The 20,041-nt window shown below is 38.4% G+C and overlaps 1 protein-coding gene across 2 annotated transcripts in view; it reads right to left on the reverse strand.

Annotated features, from left to right (window-relative positions):
• LOC145451651 (solute carrier family 35 member H1-like) overlaps nt 1–20,041 on the reverse strand; it is a 90,762-nt gene that overhangs the window by 56,428 nt on the left and 14,293 nt on the right. The window contains exon 9 of one of the 2 annotated variants that reach the window (XM_080329862.1): nt 18,201–19,315. The exons of the other annotated variant lie outside the window; for it this stretch is intronic. Within the exon in view, the coding sequence (XP_080185988.1) occupies nt 19,209–19,315 (107 nt within the window). The 3' untranslated portion in view covers nt 18,201–19,208. Of the gene's footprint in view, nt 1–18,200; nt 19,316–20,041 lie in introns of those variants that run through there. 2 annotated transcript variants of the gene reach the window in all.

Raw genomic sequence — 20,041 nt, forward strand, 5'->3', positions numbered from 1 at the left:
TTTGAATCAGTCGCATGGTAATGTTTTGCTATTTAGTTTACCACAGAGCCGGTGTAGACGACGATTCGAATACCAACAATAGCCGCGTTCACATACTAACACTCCAAAAAGGTGTGAAATATTTCCTACGACCACTCACAAGATAGCACATCAGAATAGTCATCTCTCGTGGTTTGATGTTACAAAGATAGGGATCACGCACAAGTAATATTTTGGTAATAAGTTTGTCACATAACCGGCGTAGACGGTGATACCAACAATAGCCGCGTTCACAAACTAACACTTCAAAAAGGTGTGAAATAGGTTGCAAACCCCGCGATCGCTGACAAGATATTGTCTCGGACATAACCATCTTTCGCGACTTGCTGTTACATACATTCCAATCACTCACAAGATACTATTTTGGTACTTAGTTTGTCACAGAACCGGATTTCACTGGTAAAATTTAATAAGTAACGAATAACAGAGCCGGCGTAGACGGTGATTCGAATACCGACAAATTTTCACTTATTTCTGCCCCAACCCTAATCCTCTGTGAAGTTGACGCTTATTCAAAAAAGGTGTGAAATAATTGTAAAATCCTACGTCGGTGACGCGATAATGCATCAGACATAGCGATCTAGTTATAGTACGGTGTCGGAATCCATTCGCGAGATATTCTATAGGTAAATTGAGATAATCCGAAACGAAATATTTTGACTTTGGCGTAGTGTGAATTGAAATAGGATTGACAAACATGACCATCAACTTTCCCACAGTCCCATATTGATATTATACGCACATTGATTTGAAACAAGTAATGGAACATTGCAACTCTATTCGCGATCCGACTTTTCGTTTGTCAAAGCGACGTTTTAACATCTTACCATACTCAAAAGAATTATTTACAACATTAACAAGTGTTCAAAATCTAGTTTTCACTTACTTGATTATATCACTGCAACTCACAAATTTGAATTAATTCATCCTGGTTGTATTCGTATGATCGGTCTTTTTTATTCAATTGTAAGGGTCGTTACTATTCTGAAGACAAAGTAAGCTATTTACTAATCGACACATAAATGACTTGACATAAACATATTATATTTTGAGTATACGAGATTTGGATGTCTGAACAATAACTGAGAAATAATTTATCACAATAAAATCCGCATATTACAGCGTAAAAGATGTTTGAATGTCAGCAACTCTGTACGGTCGTAGTTACTATCACTAATTTACCCGACCAACTCGTCATGATCATTCCTGAAATCAACACAAATATGACCACTGACTTGAGTTAACAACAAAACAGCGTCAAGTTTTAAATCCACTTGTAGCTTACGGCTTATTTGAATGCGAGTTATTTTTTGTTGCAATCGAGTGAACGGAAATAGTATTACATCTCGACATCTTACCATCTTACCATATTCAAAGAGTCAACCACGAAAACATTGTCAAGTCAATCCGTTTGTAACTTACCCAACCAACTCAAGCAGTTAGCCAAGCATACACGAGTCCATACAAACACTAAAACCTAAAATCCATAACAAGGTCGGTTGTATTCATATCCCTACACTTCATTTTTTATTCAACTTTAAAAGTCGTTACTATTCTGTAAGAAAGAGGAATTACTACGCGGTATATTCTACAAGACAAAGTAATTATTACTCGATATATTTTTGTAAGACAAAAGTAATTACTACTCGGTGTAGGTGACTTGAGATTAACATGATATGTTTGAGTATACGAGATTTGAAAGTCTGACCTTCGTAGTTTCTTACAATCGAACGCAGGTGTTATATTGAAAATTATCATGATGTAAACATAAGGATTGACACATTGATTTGACATATGGGATTTTGTAATGGTCTATCATGACTTGATTACTAATTTATTTGCGTTAATTAGACCCATCGATGTGGTGAAGGTTATTATGACAGCAACAAAATTTTCACTATCATGACTATTAACATATTGAGTTGTAAAACTATACGTGTCTGAAATGTTCTTGATTGACAAATCATTCCACCTTGGTACAAATCACTCTGCGTATCGCCGATATCAGAAAATACTTTACAAATGTAATCGTTTCAGTTACCAAGACTAAAGATCAAACAACAATTCCGTTTACTGGTTAACATCCGGTGCAATACTTTATTGTCAGAATCTGCGACAGTGAATTGAAACAAACTCATCTTACGCAGTACGAGTAAATCACTTTGGACTCCGGGTGGTGTCATTTAATCCGTGTTAAACTCTGTTCACACTCTCTGTCGAATGCGTGAAATGTAAAACATTACGAGGTTACACTCCAAGGCTTTGATCATCACGAAAGTAAATAGAGGTATACTTGTTGGATACATCCTATTCAACAGATTTGGTTGATACAAAACTCATAACAACAATAAAATCGAAGTATGTGCTGCACTGAAATCTACAAATTGTGTTTGTATTGCTGTTCATAGTAGCGATATCAATTTGAACATCAAGAATAATTGTCATCATCTAACCAAACTACTGAAAGCCGTTGATGGCGTTCACTGATTACATACTAGAACTATTTGTGCGACGCACACGATCAGAGAAATTGGACATTTTTCCATTGCCATTCGTCAAAGTAAATGTCGTCACAATAATCAGTCACTAAAATACCTTACTTGTATGTGATTGAATCGCCGACAATTAACTCGGTAAATCAAACCCCTGAGAAATTTCACTCAGTCATTGGATAGGAAACAGCGTCGCTTAATGTATGCTTTTCTAAATACAAATCATATCTGTCCAGCCAAGAACGATTTTCACTCACTTGGGTAACGAAACCAGTATCCAATATCAATACAAGATATTTTCATCACACAAAAATAATCAACTTCACTCGATATTCTCGTACTACGAAACTGTACAAAGGTTACATGTTTTTGTATGACATGGAATTAATACCGATCGAAGTAACCGTATTGGAAATAACTTTTAAACAAACACACTCTACGTGGTTAACATTCTCGTCGATTCTATTGTGATTAATGTATACTTCATGTGATCTGGATTCATTTCGATATGCCTAAACATTCAACCTCGACGGATACGAATTGTCACACACTCAAGTAATATCATATACCAAATAGTTATTTACAAGACGCAGAAAATTTGTTTTGGTCGTTTCGATTTTATTACTGGAGATACTCATCACTTCGCTTAATACAATCTAGATTTAAACTCCATCGAACCTTTGGTGTCTATCGTTTTGCTGGATACGAATTATGTTAGTCTAAGAGTACACAATTTTCACTATCTTGGGTTATGAACTCAGTGTGTTAGCGATCATTCACTATTTTGTAGTATCAACTAGCTACTTTGTAGGATACGAATGATCATCCTCACAACTCTTACAAAAGTACGAAGGATATTTACATCACACAAAGTAATCGACTTTACTCGATATCCTCACACTACGAAACTGAATGGTTGGTTTGACTCTACAAACTGTTCTGATGTCACAAGAACTTTTTCATACGAATGGTTACGTATCTAAATATTCAAATAATCCAACACACCTTACAGAAATATCATAGTTCTTGTAACAAAGTTGTATAAGTATAATGTTTATCGTAAGTCCTACATAGCCATAATATCCGTCCGAGTTTGACTTTTAGAAAACATTATACCGACATCGCGACATCTTTCAAAATTAAAACCACGGTGACTGCTTCAGAGACCTACCAATGATATTGCAGTAATACAGTTACTTCCACAAAAGAGTATGTATTCGACTTACTTACCACAAATCTAACACACAAAACAATTTACTTTACTAACGAGAAGCGCCGAGCCTCACATCAAAACAACTAGAAAGTGGAACTATATTAAAAAACGTCGCTAACCTTTGTGCACCAGCTGTAAATCACACAAGCAACATGTTTCAAGATTCTGGTTATTGAAAAACGTTACAGTGTTTCTCCTGCACCAAGTCGTTATGTTGACGAAAGCGTATATTGTAATACCATGATCGATTTGCATTCGTTGGTCACAAACTGTCACTACTCTAAATAATTATTTTTCACTCAAACGCATACTTGTCGCCAATCGTTTTCATCAAGCACGAGTTCAAGAAACCTGATACGACACGAATTTTTATTTTTATGTTGTGTAAATAGGTAATAATTCAAGTAACACTATATCAACATCACCGAGTTGTGCTAATAGATTTACATGTGGTCTTGTGGTTTTCGTCGGGACATACAGCACGAACTAACTGTAGACTCCTCTCTGTTGTACAGCTACTCGGTAATCGAAATGCATTAACATGTAAACAACGATCTTGTTTCGTCCCACCAAAAATATGTTCACTGTCGCGATACTCCGCACAAGACGTGCATAGCCTTTTCACACTCGTAATAGTATACCAACGTCAAGCGATAACGTTTAACAAGACCAACGACACTGAACCCACGCCGTTTACCTATGTAAAATTACCACTTTCACTTGCCAGTCCATCGTTTATCTGACTAAACATATTATTTTCCTTTGGAGATCTGATGTTTACCCAGAGTAAGAAACCTTTTTCACTTGGAAATCTATTTTTTCCTTGGCTAACAAACCTTTTTTCACTTGTAAATATGTTTTTTCCTTGGCTAACAAACCTTTTTTCACTTGGAAATCTATTTTTTCTCTGATTAACAAACCTTTTTCCCGGGTAACAAACCTTTTTCCCTGAGCAACAAGTCATTTTCACTTGGTGGTCCGTCGTTTACCTTAGTCAAAATATCATTTTCCTTTGGGGATCTGGCGTTTACCCGGCGTAACAATACATTTTCGCTTGGAAAAATACTTTTACCTAGAGTAACTAATCATTTTCTCCTGGGTAACAATCCCTTTTCGTCTGGAAACTATCATTTAACTGAGTACCAATACCGTTTTTACTTGGAAATACATTTTTTCCCTGGGTAACAATACCATTTTCGTTTTGAAAACTGACAACCACACCGGTCAATTTGATATTTTGTATATTGTTACAACGAACAGTGACGGAAATATACACAGACTACCGGTTTCAGAGTACACCCCATCGGTCGTATCACGTCAATATCATCGGTTAACCACATACAATATACTCTTGTACACCGAAATGCACGCTTTGGAAAATTGGACAATAGGCTGCGATAGTTCTGTGATGTCCGGGCTCGTGCTTTAGATTTTCCAGAGTCAAAATGTCTGAATAAAACACCTCCTCGACGACGGTTGGTATGTGGATAACGGTGTTCGGAAAACGGTTGGATTTATGTCGCCCATCGCGATAACAATTGCTGGTCGAGTTTTCCTCCGGCATGTTTGCTATATTGTGTCTTTATTGGTCAATGTATGTCTCGACATTCAGTTTGAAATCGGAAATGATAAAGTATGTAACCGGATCCGGATATCAACTCTGAATCGATAAACCAATGAACAATATTCAAAGTAAACATGTCACACCCTGTGTTTCCACGAAAAAATACCATCCAGACATACGTCGCGCTTGTTTGCCCACATCAGTATACGCGCAAATGGAGGTGTGTGACATTGCATGCAATGTGTTGGTATACAAACATCGATCCACAGACATTATCATAGCCGGTAGTTTTGATGTAGATCGAATGTCACCCGATAACAATACCAATAAGCCACATTGCAATGACTCTGAGTCCGCGCTATTACATCGATATTTCGACACCGTTCGCTGATTTACTCGATGGTGTTATCGTGTTGTTACATTGCAAGATAGTCATGACCCTATCTCCGGACAGATCACCCAGACCAATTGGATACATCGGTTGATATCCGTCGTGTTGTCGACACCGAAGTTTTCTGCTGAGACTGCAGCGTTTGACCAATGTGAACTATCGAAGTACGGTGCTCGAAATGATTGCGATCAGTCTTTCAGTCACGATGCATGGATGTCACTACTCCCACATAACGACTCCAGATAAATATCGTGCAAATCTCGGACTGATACTGTGATCCAATAAGGTGTGTCTCTGTGAAGACTGCAATCGTACACGACAATAGAACACTACCTCGTGATTTCACACGCAATCAAAAAACACATCATCGTAAGGGTCCATTTCGCCCGGTGCCATTTCGAAACGGTCATCGCCACAAGAGATCGGTAACATTTTGAAACTATCATCACCACAAGGCTATCGACGTCGATTCAGTTGGTCATGTCAATCCGTTTCACAATCTGTCGTTTTTCAAGTCCCAGCACCATAGTGTTACGACACAGGCAAGATGCATCGGTGGAAATAATAAAACACAGAAGGCACACTTTGGTGTTATTTGACATGGCATTTACACCCGACGAACCTTACATTCGAACGATACACTGGAACGACGCTTGTATTATTGACGTCGAAGGAACAGAAATGTATCGATTTATCGGTTTCGTACATATCCAGCAAAAATCTGGTTATATGATTGTACACGATGAATGTCTGTGAACGCTCTATTGGTATATTCTGTGCAGTTCACTTTCACCGTCGTGCGAATAACCCATGTTACGGTTCCATGTTTGTGTGTCTGTATGTCATGCTCAGACGGACTCAGAGTCATTGCAATGTGGCTTATTGGTATTGTTATCGGGTGACATTCGATCTACATCAAAACTACCGGCTATGATAATGTCTGTGGATCGATGTTTGTATACCAACACATTGCATGCAATGTCACACACCTCCATTTGCGCGTATACTGATGTGGGCAAACAAGCGCGACGTATGTCTGGATGGTATTTTTTCGTGGAAACACAGGGTGTGACATGTTTACTTTGAATATTGTTCATTGGTTTATCGATTCAGAGTTGATATCCGGATCCGGTTACATACTTTATCATTTCCGATTTCAAACTGAATGTCGAGACATACATTGACCAATAAAGACACAATATAGCAAACATGCCGGAGGAAAACTCGACCAGCAATTGTTATCGCGATGGGCGACATAAATCCAACCGTTTTCCGAACACCGTTATCCACATACCAACCGTCGTCGAGGAGGTGTTTTATTCAGACATTTTGACTCTGGAAAATCTAAAGCACGAGCCCGGACATCACAGAACTATCGCAGCCTATTGTCCAATTTTCCAAAGCGTGCATTTCGGTGTACAAGAGTATATTGTATGTGGTTAACCGATGATATTGACGTGATACGACCGATGGGGTGTACTCTGAAACCGGTAGTCTGTGTATATTTCCGTCACTGTTCGTTGTAACAATATACAAAAATATCAAATTGACCGGTGTGGTTGTCAGTTTTCAAAACGAAAATGGTATTGTTACCCAGGGAAAAAATGTATTTCCAAGTAAAAACGGTATTGGTACTCAGTTAAATGATAGTTTCCAGACGAAAAGGGATTGTTACCCAGGAGAAAATGATTAGTTACTCTAGGTAAAAGTATTTTTCCAAGCGAAAATGTATTGTTACACCGGGTAAACGCCAGATCCCCAAAGGAAAATGATATTTTGACTAAGGTAAACGACGGACCACCAAGTGAAAATGACTTGTTGCTCAGGGAAAAAGGTTTGTTACCCGGGAAAAAGGTTTGTTAACCAGAGAAAAAATAGATTTCCAAGTGAAAAAAGGTTTGTTAGCCAAGGAAAAAACATATTTACAAGTGAAAAAAGGTTTGTTAGCCAAGGAAAAAATAGATTTCCAAGTGAAAAAGGTTTCTTACTCTGGGTAAACATCAGATCTCCAAAGGAAAATAATATGTTTAGTCAGATAAACGATGGACTGGCAAGTGAAAGTGGTAATTTTACATAGGTAAACGGCGTGGGTTCAGTGTCGTTGGTCTTGTTAAACGTTATCGCTTGACGTTGGTATACTATTACGAGTGTGAAAAGGCTATGCACGTCTTGTGCGGAGTATCGCGACAGTGAACATATTTTTGGTGGGACGAAACAAGATCGTTGTTTACATGTTAATGCATTTCGATTACCGAGTAGCTGTACAACAGAGAGGAGTCTACAGTTAGTTCGTGCTGTATGTCCCGACGAAAACCACAAGACCACATGTAAATCTATTAGCACAACTCGGTGATGTTGATATAGTGTTACTTGAATTATTACCTATTTACACAACATAAAAATAAAAATTCGTGTCGTATCAGGTTTCTTGAACTCGTGCTTGATGAAAACGATTGGCGACAAGTATGCGTTTGAGTGAAAAATAATTATTTAGAGTAGTGACAGTTTGTGACCAACGAATGCAAATCGATCATGGTATTACAATATACGCTTTCGTCAACATAACGACTTGGTGCAGGAGAAACACTGTAACGTTTTTCAATAACCAGAATCTTGAAACATGTTGCTTGTGTGATTTACAGCTGGTGCACAAAGGTTAGCGACGTTTTTTAATATAGTTCCACTTTCTAGTTGTTTTGATGTGAGGCTCGGCGCTTCTCGTTAGTAAAGTAAATTGTTTTGTGTGTTAGATTTGTGGTAAGTAAGTCGAATACATACTCTTTTGTGGAAGTAACTGTATTACTGCAATATCATTGGTAGGTCTCTGAAGCAGTCACCGTGGTTTTAATTTTGAAAGATGTCGCGATATCGGTATAATGTTTTCTAAAAGTCAAACTCGGACGGATATTATGGCTATGTAGGACTTACGATAAACATTATACTTATACAACTTTGTTACAAGAACTATGATATTTCTGTAAGGTGTGTTGGATTATTTGAATATTTAGATACGTAACCATTCGTATGAAAAAGTTCTTGTGACATCAGAACAGTTTGTAGAGTCAAACCAACCATTCAGTTTCGTAGTGTGAGGATATCGAGTAAAGTCGATTACTTTGTGTGATGTAAATATCCTTCGTACTTTTGTAAGAGTTGTGAGGATGATCATTCGTATCCTACAAAGTAGCTAGTTGATACTACAAAATAGTGAATGATCGCTAACACACTGAGTTCATAACCCAAGATAGTGAAAATTGTGTACTCTTAGACGAACATAATTCGTATCCAGCAAAACGATAGACACCAAAGGTTCGATGGAGTTTAAATCTAGATTGTATTAAGCGAAGTGATGAGTATCTCCAGTAATAAAATCGAAACGACCAAAACAAATTTTCTGCGTCTTGTAAATAACTATTTGGTATATGATATTACTTGAGTGTGTGACAATTCGTATCCGTCGAGGTTGAATGTTTAGGCATATCGAAATGAATCCAGATCACATGAAGTATACATTAATCACAATAGAATCGACGAGAATGTTAACCACGTAGAGTGTGTTTGTTTAAAAGTTATTTCCAATACGGTTACTTCGATCGGTATTAATTCCATGTCATACAAAAACATGTAACCTTTGTACAGTTTCGTAGTACGAGAATATCGAGTGAAGTTGATTATTTTTGTGTGATGAAAATATCTTGTATTGATATTGGATACTGGTTTCGTTACCCAAGTGAGTGAAAATCGTTCTTGGCTGGACAGATATGATTTGTATTTAGAAAAGCATACATTAAGCGACGCTGTTTCCTATCCAATGACTGAGTGAAATTTCTCAGGGGTTTGATTTACCGAGTTAATTGTCGGCGATTCAATCACATACAAGTAAGGTATTTTAGTGACTGATTATTGTGACGACATTTACTTTGACGAATGGCAATGGAAAAATGTCCAATTTCTCTGATCGTGTGCGTCGCACAAATAGTTCTAGTATGTAATCAGTGAACGCCATCAACGGCTTTCAGTAGTTTGGTTAGATGATGACAATTATTCTTGATGTTCAAATTGATATCGCTACTATGAACAGCAATACAAACACAATTTGTAGATTTCAGTGCAGCACATACTTCGATTTTATTGTTGTTATGAGTTTTGTATCAACCAAATCTGTTGAATAGGATGTATCCAACAAGTATACCTCTATTTACTTTCGTGATGATCAAAGCCTTGGAGTGTAACCTCGTAATGTTTTACATTTCACGCATTCGACAGAGAGTGTGAACAGAGTTTAACACGGATTAAATGACACCACCCGGAGTCCAAAGTGATTTACTCGTACTGCGTAAGCTGAGTTTGTTTCAATTCACTGTCGCAGATTCTGACAATAAAGTATTGCACCGGATGTTAACCAGTAAACGGAATTGTTGTTTGATCTTTAGTCTTGGTAACTGAAACGATTACATTTGTAAAGTATTTTCTGATATCGGCGATACGCAGAGTGATTTGTACCAAGGTGGAATGATTTGTCAATCAAGAACATTTCAGACACGTATAGTTTTACAACTCAATATGTTAATAGTCATGATAGTGAAAATTTTGTTGCTGTCATAATAACCTTCACCACATCGATGGGTCTAATTAACGCAAATAAATTAGTAATCAAGTCATGATAGACCATTACAAAATCCCATATGTCAAATCAATGTGTCAATCCTTATGTTTACATCATGATAATTTTCAATATAACACCTGCGTTCGATTGTAAGAAACTACGAAGGTCAGACTTTCAAATCTCGTATACTCAAACATATCATGTTAATCTCAAGTCACCTACACCGAGTAGTAATTACTTTTGTCTTACAAAAATATATCGAGTAATAATTACTTTGTCTTGTAGAATATACCGCGTAGTAATTCCTCTTTCTTACAGAATAGTAACGACTTTTAAAGTTGAATAAAAAATGAAGTGTAGGGATATGAATACAACCGACCTTGTTATGGATTTTAGGTTTTAGTGTTTGTATGGACTCGTGTATGCTTGGCTAACTGCTTGAGTTGGTTGGGTAAGTTACAAACGGATTGACTTGACAATGTTTTCGTGGTTGACTCTTTGAATATGGTAAGATGGTAAGATGTCGAGATGTAATACTATTTCCGTTCACTCGATTGCAACAAAAAATAACTCGCATTCAAATAAGCCGTAAGCTACAAGTGGATTTAAAACTTGACGCTGTTTTGTGGTTAACTCAAGTCAGTGGTCATATTTGTGTTGATTTCAGGAATGATCATGACGAGTTGGTCGGGTAAATTAGTGATAGTAACTACGACCGTACAGAGTTGCTGACATTCAAACATCTTTTACGCTGTAATATGCGGATTTTATTGTGATAAATTATTTCTCAGTTATTGTTCAGACATCCAAATCTCGTATACTCAAAATATAATATGTTTATGTCAAGTCATTTATGTGTCGATTAGTAAATAGCTTACTTTGTCTTCAGAATAGTAACGACCCTTACAATTGAATAAAAAAGACCGATCATACGAATACAACCAGGATGAATTAATTCAAATTTGTGAGTTGCAGTGATATAATCAAGTAAGTGAAAACTAGATTTTGAACACTTGTTAATGTTGTAAATAATTCTTTTGAGTATGGTAAGATGTTAAAACGTCGCTTTGACAAACGAAAAGTCGGATCGCGAATAGAGTTGCAATGTTCCATTACTTGTTTCAAATCAATGTGCGTATAATATCAATATGGGACTGTGGGAAAGTTGATGGTCATGTTTGTCAATCCTATTTCAATTCACACTACGCCAAAGTCAAAATATTTCGTTTCGGATTATCTCAATTTACCTATAGAATATCTCGCGAATGGATTCCGACACCGTACTATAACTAGATCGCTATGTCTGATGCATTATCGCGTCACCGACGTAGGATTTTACAATTATTTCACACCTTTTTTGAATAAGCGTCAACTTCACAGAGGATTAGGGTTGGGGCAGAAATAAGTGAAAATTTGTCGGTATTCGAATCACCGTCTACGCCGGCTCTGTTATTCGTTACTTATTAAATTTTACCAGTGAAATCCGGTTCTGTGACAAACTAAGTACCAAAATAGTATCTTGTGAGTGATTGGAATGTATGTAACAGCAAGTCGCGAAAGATGGTTATGTCCGAGACAATATCTTGTCAGCGATCGCGGGGTTTGCAACCTATTTCACACCTTTTTGAAGTGTTAGTTTGTGAACGCGGCTATTGTTGGTATCACCGTCTACGCCGGTTATGTGACAAACTTATTACCAAAATATTACTTGTGCGTGATCCCTATCTTTGTAACATCAAACCACGAGAGATGACTATTCTGATGTGCTATCTTGTGAGTGGTCGTAGGAAATATTTCACACCTTTTTGGAGTGTTAGTATGTGAACGCGGCTATTGTTGGTATTCGAATCGTCGTCTACACCGGCTCTGTGGTAAACTAAATAGCAAAACATTACCATGCGACTGATTCGAAAATTGCGCTATCGCGGTGAAGTCACGACTGTGAACAGCAGACTATTCTGTAGGTGCGAAACAGCGGTATATAAGGTGCGAATAATCCGATCTGAAAGTACTATTCAGCTAGCGATCAATAGCGAGGAAAGACTTAGAACACGATCGGTCATTTGTCACGACTAAACTACATCATATATAATAATTTACGATATACACATTAACTAAGGACCAACCACGCCGCAACGAGTTTTCACGTTAGCATGCCGCCGCCGCCTATACCTGAAACGTTAGCATGCGACCTCCGCCATAAGACACAACGGCAGGTCACCAGAGATCCCGTAAGAATACATGACAGACACATCGTCGTTAGCATGTCGCCGCACGTAAACCAAAAAACATTAGCATGCCACCACGAGTTTTCACGTTAGCATGCCGCCTATAGCCGAAAACGTTAGCATGCGACCGGAGCCTATACCTGAAAACGTTAGCATGCGACCGAGAGGGGGGGGGGGTCAAAAAGGTTAGCATGCCACCACGAGTTTCGCGTTATCATGCGACCGCGCCCATAAGCCACAATGGCACACCACGAGCGATCTACTATACTACTTACTGTGTGTTAGGCGTTTCGTGTTACGAGCGTTGGCAGGCGGCGATCGCAGAGAGACGAGGTCCCGAGCCCAGGAACACAACCGCTTCCCTGTTAGGTACGTAACGCCATGTCAGGGTCGCTACACTAGTGTTATGGATGATTCCGATGTGACTCAACATTATAGGGATGATCCAAATTGAGAATCTGAGGAATTCGATTTTGAATCGTGTATTGGGCGTCTAGTCAAGTATTCAAATGTCACAAATTACTGAAATTACAGCTGTATAAATGACGCGGAAAATTCGAATATGAACAATCGTACAAGGGCACACTTTATGCGACCACAGAAATATGTTGCAAGTCCTACACCCGGACTTGGACTAGGTCTTGACTCTGTGGTGACTTGAAAATGACTAGATTTGACTTGAGTCAAAACTGTGAAAGAGAGATTGACTTGTGACTCGGAATCTTGCGACCTTGTTACAACTAGGGTTGCATTTAAAACAAATGGTTGTTTAAAACACTTTGTTTAAAACATGTGTTACAACAGCGGTTCTCAACCGGGGGTCCGCGAAGCCTCTAAATTTGCGAAATTGTTAATAACCCAATTTGTATTTCTTTAATTTAGGGAAATCCCGAGGCAGTTTCACGTCATCTCTGCTAAAACTTCAGGAATCACATCAACAGAATGGACATTTAGTTTGGGTTTGTGGTAAATTATAAAAGTCGCAGTCGTGAAGGTCAATCAGGGTGACTTCGAAATGTTTGAACACAGCCCATTTCCTCCTGTGATATACATAACTAATATTTGAAGAGCTTCTTGGAGGTACAGAACTTCAATATACAATTGAATAATATATTCATATTGAAATGAACCCGAATATTTTCGGCTGACACTCGTCAGGAGTAATCGTCATCAACTAGTAGAGAATTGGAAAGAACATTGTATATCAACAATAGTATCACAAAATATGACCTCACCAGCATGAAAGAGAGAGCGTTCAATGTACTATCTTTAGGTGGTACACGAACTCCTTTTGTTGACAGAGTTTTAGTTGGTGTATTTTGATAAAAGTCGACTCCAATGCACACAAATGGAATTGTGAACGGCCCCGTAAAACGATTCGATTCGATTCGTTGGACGGATTAATGGCGATCCTAGCAATCCATTGTTGCCAGTGAGATAGAACATTTTCAGCTATGGGATGGTGATTCCGGCCTCACATTTTTGAGTTGATGGGTACGTTGCATTATCTTGATTGACATGGTCGTCATTCATCCCATGTTCTTTGATTGTTTTTATTACGATTAATAGCCATAAAAAGCAAAATAAATCATGATTTGAATTATATTGCTTCGATTAAAAGCGATTTTAATCAGAGGCAAAATGTTTTTTACCAGAACCCATGCATGGCACTCATTGCACCTTCAAAAGATAAGCACGATCGCATCGATGGAACAGTCCAACATTCATTAACTTGGAGAATATATGCCGGTATATATTTCAATTCAGTAACGTATAAATTGTATATCGAGATTATCGAGATTATGGTGCCGACTGAAACATACACCAATGTTACAGTAATAGCCTACTATTCGTAATATAAAAATTTAAAATAATTATTATTTGATCTTGATTGTTGGTTGTCAAATGAACGATATTTGATTACATGTGATATGACTTCAGGCTGACTACTTACTAGCAGGTCATGGTATAAAAGAAGTATGGTATGGCATGAAATGAAATTTCGGTATGGATTATGGAAATTTGCAAGTATGGTATGGAATGGAAATTTTCAAGTATGGCAGGGAAAATCTTTTTTCATTCTTTCATACTTTGACGGTTGTGCCAGAACCATGACAATGAACCAACCTTTGATTTGTAAAATCGATTTCATAATCCAGAAGATTATTCACTGACAGGTCGATGTTGATATCTCAAATTGCATCACCGATGTAACTTGGTACCCACCGTGCCATCCAGTCGGTTAACATATCTTGGTACGACGAGGTATCTTTCCGAATGCCAGCAAGCATTTTTAATCGCGGAAAACACGCTGCAGTTTGAGTAAGCGTTCTGGACAGTTCTTATAAACACATGGTCATCCAATCACCAGAAGTTTTTGTATAACATCCAACAACTTATCAGACCGAACATGGCTTTAGTGCGCTAGTTGACATCAAAAAGAGGAAACGGAGTTGCCTTCTTGATGAGACACTTAATAACCTATTGCGGGGAGCCTTCTGGAGCAAGATATTATGCCTAACTTGTCATAAATTTCCAGAAATGTTCAGCAGCGACAAAGTCTTTAACAACCGCTATCCTACTTGTTGGGCATTCGAATACAAAACTGATGAGTTTCGTCGTTTTTTTTTGTGTAATATATTCCGGTCGGTTGGTGAGGATGAAGTTTTTTTGATAAAAAGTTTCAAAAGCACTGGTTCAGACAATATTATATACAATTATAAAAACTTTAGGCGTCCTCCGAGGACACTTTCAATTTATTGAAAAAATAGGACAAATCTTCTTTAAAAACAGGACGTATGGTAACCCTAGGTCAGGAATGAGCAAACCTTTTAGCTCGAGGGCCGCATTCAACATCGGGATCCATTCGCGGGCCTCACTATAGCACAATCCCTGAAAGCTAAAACGCCATCTTTTCTTTGATTACATTGCAACCGGAGACATGGTGATTACTGATTATACATATGAAATATATCAAATATTGATATGATAAAAACGCACACGCGTCAGAAACATTAAACAAGATTTTATAAGCTGGCTATCCTCAATAACCTATTTGTTCGAATTAGGGATGAAGGTATAGGTTGCGCTAATTCTTAGAACAGGATGGAAATATAAATGTGTGAACTGCGATTGCTTCTTCTGGTTTATTTTCCGAACGCAGAGTGCTGATATCGTCATTAACAGTTACTGAAAAGCGCTTCAGCAAATGGCTCACTGCGTTTGCCTTCTTCGCATTTTTTATGAAGACGGCAGCAGCATTATTGGTTCTTGCTGACATATCACAAAGCTCATCTGGTAGGAGTTGCATATGTTGCAATCTCGCGATAATCCTTCATCTGTATATTTTACCTTATCGGCCTTTTGGCAAGTGGGCATTCTAAGAAAACATGCACGGCCCGTCATCTACTTGCTGGTGCCCTTACAGAATACTACCCGATAATTTTGTCAATAATAATAATACCTCTCCTGCTTTGGTTTTGTTATAAAATATAACCGTCTCTGGTGTTTTTGTCTCTATTGTTTCTAAGCGAAACAGTTACGTCCGGTTGAAGTGGGCTCAATATACCTCGATCTTTAGTGGTATCTCGAAGCTACACTTATGGACGAGGTGATAGTTGTGAAAAGAGTGGCTATATGAAGCTGCTGTTTTTCCTTTGCTGCCCGGGGAAGCTCCTGTAACTTTCCCCGAAGTATCAACCAGGCCTTTTTTTCGCCAAGCGTATACAGCAACATTGAGGGATAAAAAAGTTATCGCAGGTAACAATGTTTGAAAAGGGGTTGCGTCAGATTCATTACAATACGATAATGAGCATAAATATGAAAAGCCCTTGCACAAATACTTGCTCGAAGCAGCATACCGCATTTTACATTTAAGCCCAATTTTTCTGGCTTTTTGCCATGCAATAAATGAGAACAAAATTTATCTTTATCGATCTACACCTTTATACACGCTTTTTGTCAATGGAAAGTTTATCATTTCCATGAACCAGCTACGGCCCGCCGGATTCGGCCCGTAAAGGGATTTTGTCCGGCCCGCGGACAGTTTCCCGTCTTACATGATAATGTGGCCCGCGGCCCCAGTCTGCCGAGATTCCCCACTACTTTCTTACTGCGTCAAATTTTAGTGACTGTGTGTGTATCAGAGATGAGCGGATTTGGAATTTCTATGTCCTAATCCAATCCAAATCCGAAACCTCTAATCCTAATCCAAATCCTAATCCAGAACTTTTGTATATTCAAATCCATGTCCAATCCTAATCCGATTCTAGAGAGAGAGAGAGAGAGTCTTCATTTTTCATCAAACCAAAATACATAACACTCGTAAATTCAGTAAAAATGCTCAAGTTACGCAAGGGAGGAATTGGAAATTTTTCTTTCACAACTAACAATTCTCTTGATTTAAGATAACTTAGCATAGGGCTGCATTTCTCGTGTTCATGGCACAGAGTGTACCATTGTGTAGTGCCTACCATAAGTACATTATTAATATGAATTAGGTTTGTCGCCATTCGCCACACGTCATATCAATCTCCCAGAAAATCGGTCAACCCGGAAACTAGAAATCGCCAAGTTTATGTATCAGTTTCACTGCGGTCGTTGCCCCGAATATTTCAATGACGTCTTTACCTCTGAATCAAAAGCGCACAAGTAGCCTACAACACACGCGCGTCCACGTCATCCAAATATCATATGATCGACCGGAAAGATCATCGCTCTATCAAATATGCCGGACCTGATGTGTGGAACAGCATCCCGCCGGCCATCCGGCAGTCGACGAGCATGTCCACATTCAAGTCGAAATACAAGCAATTACTGTACTAAATAAATACAGTCCATCCTCAAGATTACCGGATCACGACTGACCTATCGATCTCGCTTCCCATGACATGCCGCCCTATTTCTTGTCGCTTTCTTTTTCTCTACTATATTCTTTACTTTCATTCAGTGTGCATGCCTCCTCTTTACATCGCCTAGGCCAAGGTGGGTGTCAGATTCCATAGACTACTCCTTGTCGCTTCGACATCTTCCTGTCTTTTCATTGTATGGCATTTTTGTGGTGTATTGAACTGATAAAATTGCTAATAAACCAATGATGAATGATGATGATCCAATCCAAATCCTAATCCATTCAGAAAAAAATTTCTAATCCTAAAAGTACTTGAGTACTTCGAAAAACTATAAGTACTTCGTTACTGACCACCTCTGAACATGGGTGATAATGCGGTGCGAAAGGGGCCACACACCTACTACCTAAATAATATTCACACCGTGAAAACATATTTGTAACTCCATATCTACTTTGAGTGAAGCGCAACGGAAATTCTGTGTTTTACTTGAATTTTCTTAAAACTGATAGTTAGAACTCTGTGAAAAGAGCCCGAGAATTCCCCAGTTTCTCTTTCTAATTGGAGGGTTACACTACTTCTACTTGACAAACTGAAAATAGCGCAAAGTAAGTAAGTAGATCACAAAATATCACGAAGTAGAAGTAGCGAAAATTCAATATACTTGAGTAAGTACCATAAGTAGAGGAAATCTACTTGACTACTTCGTCACGGACCACCTCTGGTGTTGACCCGAGTGAGCTGAAACTGTAAGATGGATCGCCGACGAATGCTAGATATTTACCCCTAAGAAACTCACGTTCACGTAAAGCACAACGAATTAGATCGCACTAAATCATCTATATTTGGCACAAAACAAGTTGAATCTGACAGAAATTGCACTAAAGGAAAAGTAACAAGTGTACTAGCATGAAGTACCACTACCATTATTTATCTAGCAACAAAAATTGGAAAAGTGCGCTCACAAGAGCTCGTATAACACGACAGTTACACGGCATAGCCGCGAAAATCGGTATGAGTTCATCGACTTAAAAATAGCAAGCAACAACGGTAGCAACACAAGATAACTCAATACGCGATTGGTCAGTACGTATAACCCAAAATCACTGATGCTAGAGATTCGGTGGGTACCGGAAAACACAAATTCTTGTTGGGTAACAACAAGAATCATCATCATTACGAAATTTCACTAAGAAATCGGCCTACTTTAGGCACAACGCATGTTGACACCTTGACAGTACAAACTATTGAAAACGCACAATCAATACTGTACTAGATTTTTGCGATGAGAAAACAAGAAAATAATTCGTCTCGATTCAGCAGAGGACGCAGTCTCTGTAGTAGTAGGATAACTTTGAAACGTTAAGAAATGGGATAAACTTGTCTAGTGCGCAATGCACGGGAGAGATTCCGTCAAATACAACGGTATTTAAAACGCGACAAAATCCATCACTGATTGATAAATATAAAACTATAGGAATGCTGAACTGAAAAGATGGCCTATGTTGACATCACTTAGCTGGGACGTGGTGTAAACAAACTTAACCCAGAACAATACCGTAAGTGCATTAGCATGTATTGTGGCTCTTGCTACAGATGACAATCATTCAAAGTCACATCTATCCCATCTAGACTACAACGTCTGATGCACCAAATCAGAAGTTGGACTCGAGTCAAGAGTGATAATCACAAACGAGCTTGCACGGATAAATAGTTTCACACTTTGCCTATCAGGAGAACATCATAAACATGTATTGCCTCGACAGCGAACAGACATCGATTGCGACTAAATCCCGGCGAATTAATATTAAGAAGGCGAATTTTGTCATCACCCTGGCCTTGAAAATAATTCGTCTTCTTCGCTAGAATCGAAATTTGATGAAAGTTCATTGCGGCCCAGAAGTCCCATTCTGATATCTTCCGATTGCGATTCGTCTGACGATGAAAAATTATAGATCAAGTTAACGACTTCATACTTTTTTCAATACATTTTCGAGTAGGCCTTTACAAGATACGATGGAGACCAATCACACTATCCGAAAGGAGTATTAGGATAATTCAACTTATGTAACATCTATCTCAGAGGTTGTTGTAATTTTTTGAGTGAACAAAATAGACCTCTTCAGAGGAAGAGCGTCCGAGTACCGTTTTACAAAAAATATAATAACTAGCTTCAATTCCAGTTCTCACCATTGGAGCCTCCAAACCTTAACACCGAAAAAATTGTTGCACAGAGATTTCAGATTTCCCAATGGTCGCCAAGTGTTTTGAAACAATCATGGACCCGAATCATCAACCTATTTCGAATGACGTGCAACTGGTATCATTGTCCTTGTGGCCGCCGAAACTACTTCTTTGCTTTTTTAGAGTTTAGAGTATTTTACTCTTACAATGTCACAGCATGTGGAGCTGGAATACTCGACTGTAACTAAGAAACTCGCAGGGTTATGCCAATTCTCAAGGTTACGAGTCACAAGTCAATCGAGATCACTTTTATAATTTTGACTCGAGTCAAGTCGAGTCCGAGTCACAGTGCTTTGACTTGAGTCTGAGTCATTACGTTCCCCGTTCAGTTCAACCTACAGTTTTCAACACTGCTCGAGTGATACAGAATGGCTCGCATTCATAATATCGTAATTTTCCTCAGTCTTAACAGTTTCA

Source organism: Botryllus schlosseri, chromosome 12 (genome assembly GCF_051294905.1).
Source record: "Botryllus schlosseri isolate E-star chromosome 12, Bs_hap1, whole genome shotgun sequence".
NCBI classification, from domain to species: Eukaryota; Metazoa; Chordata; class Ascidiacea; order Stolidobranchia; family Styelidae; genus Botryllus; species Botryllus schlosseri.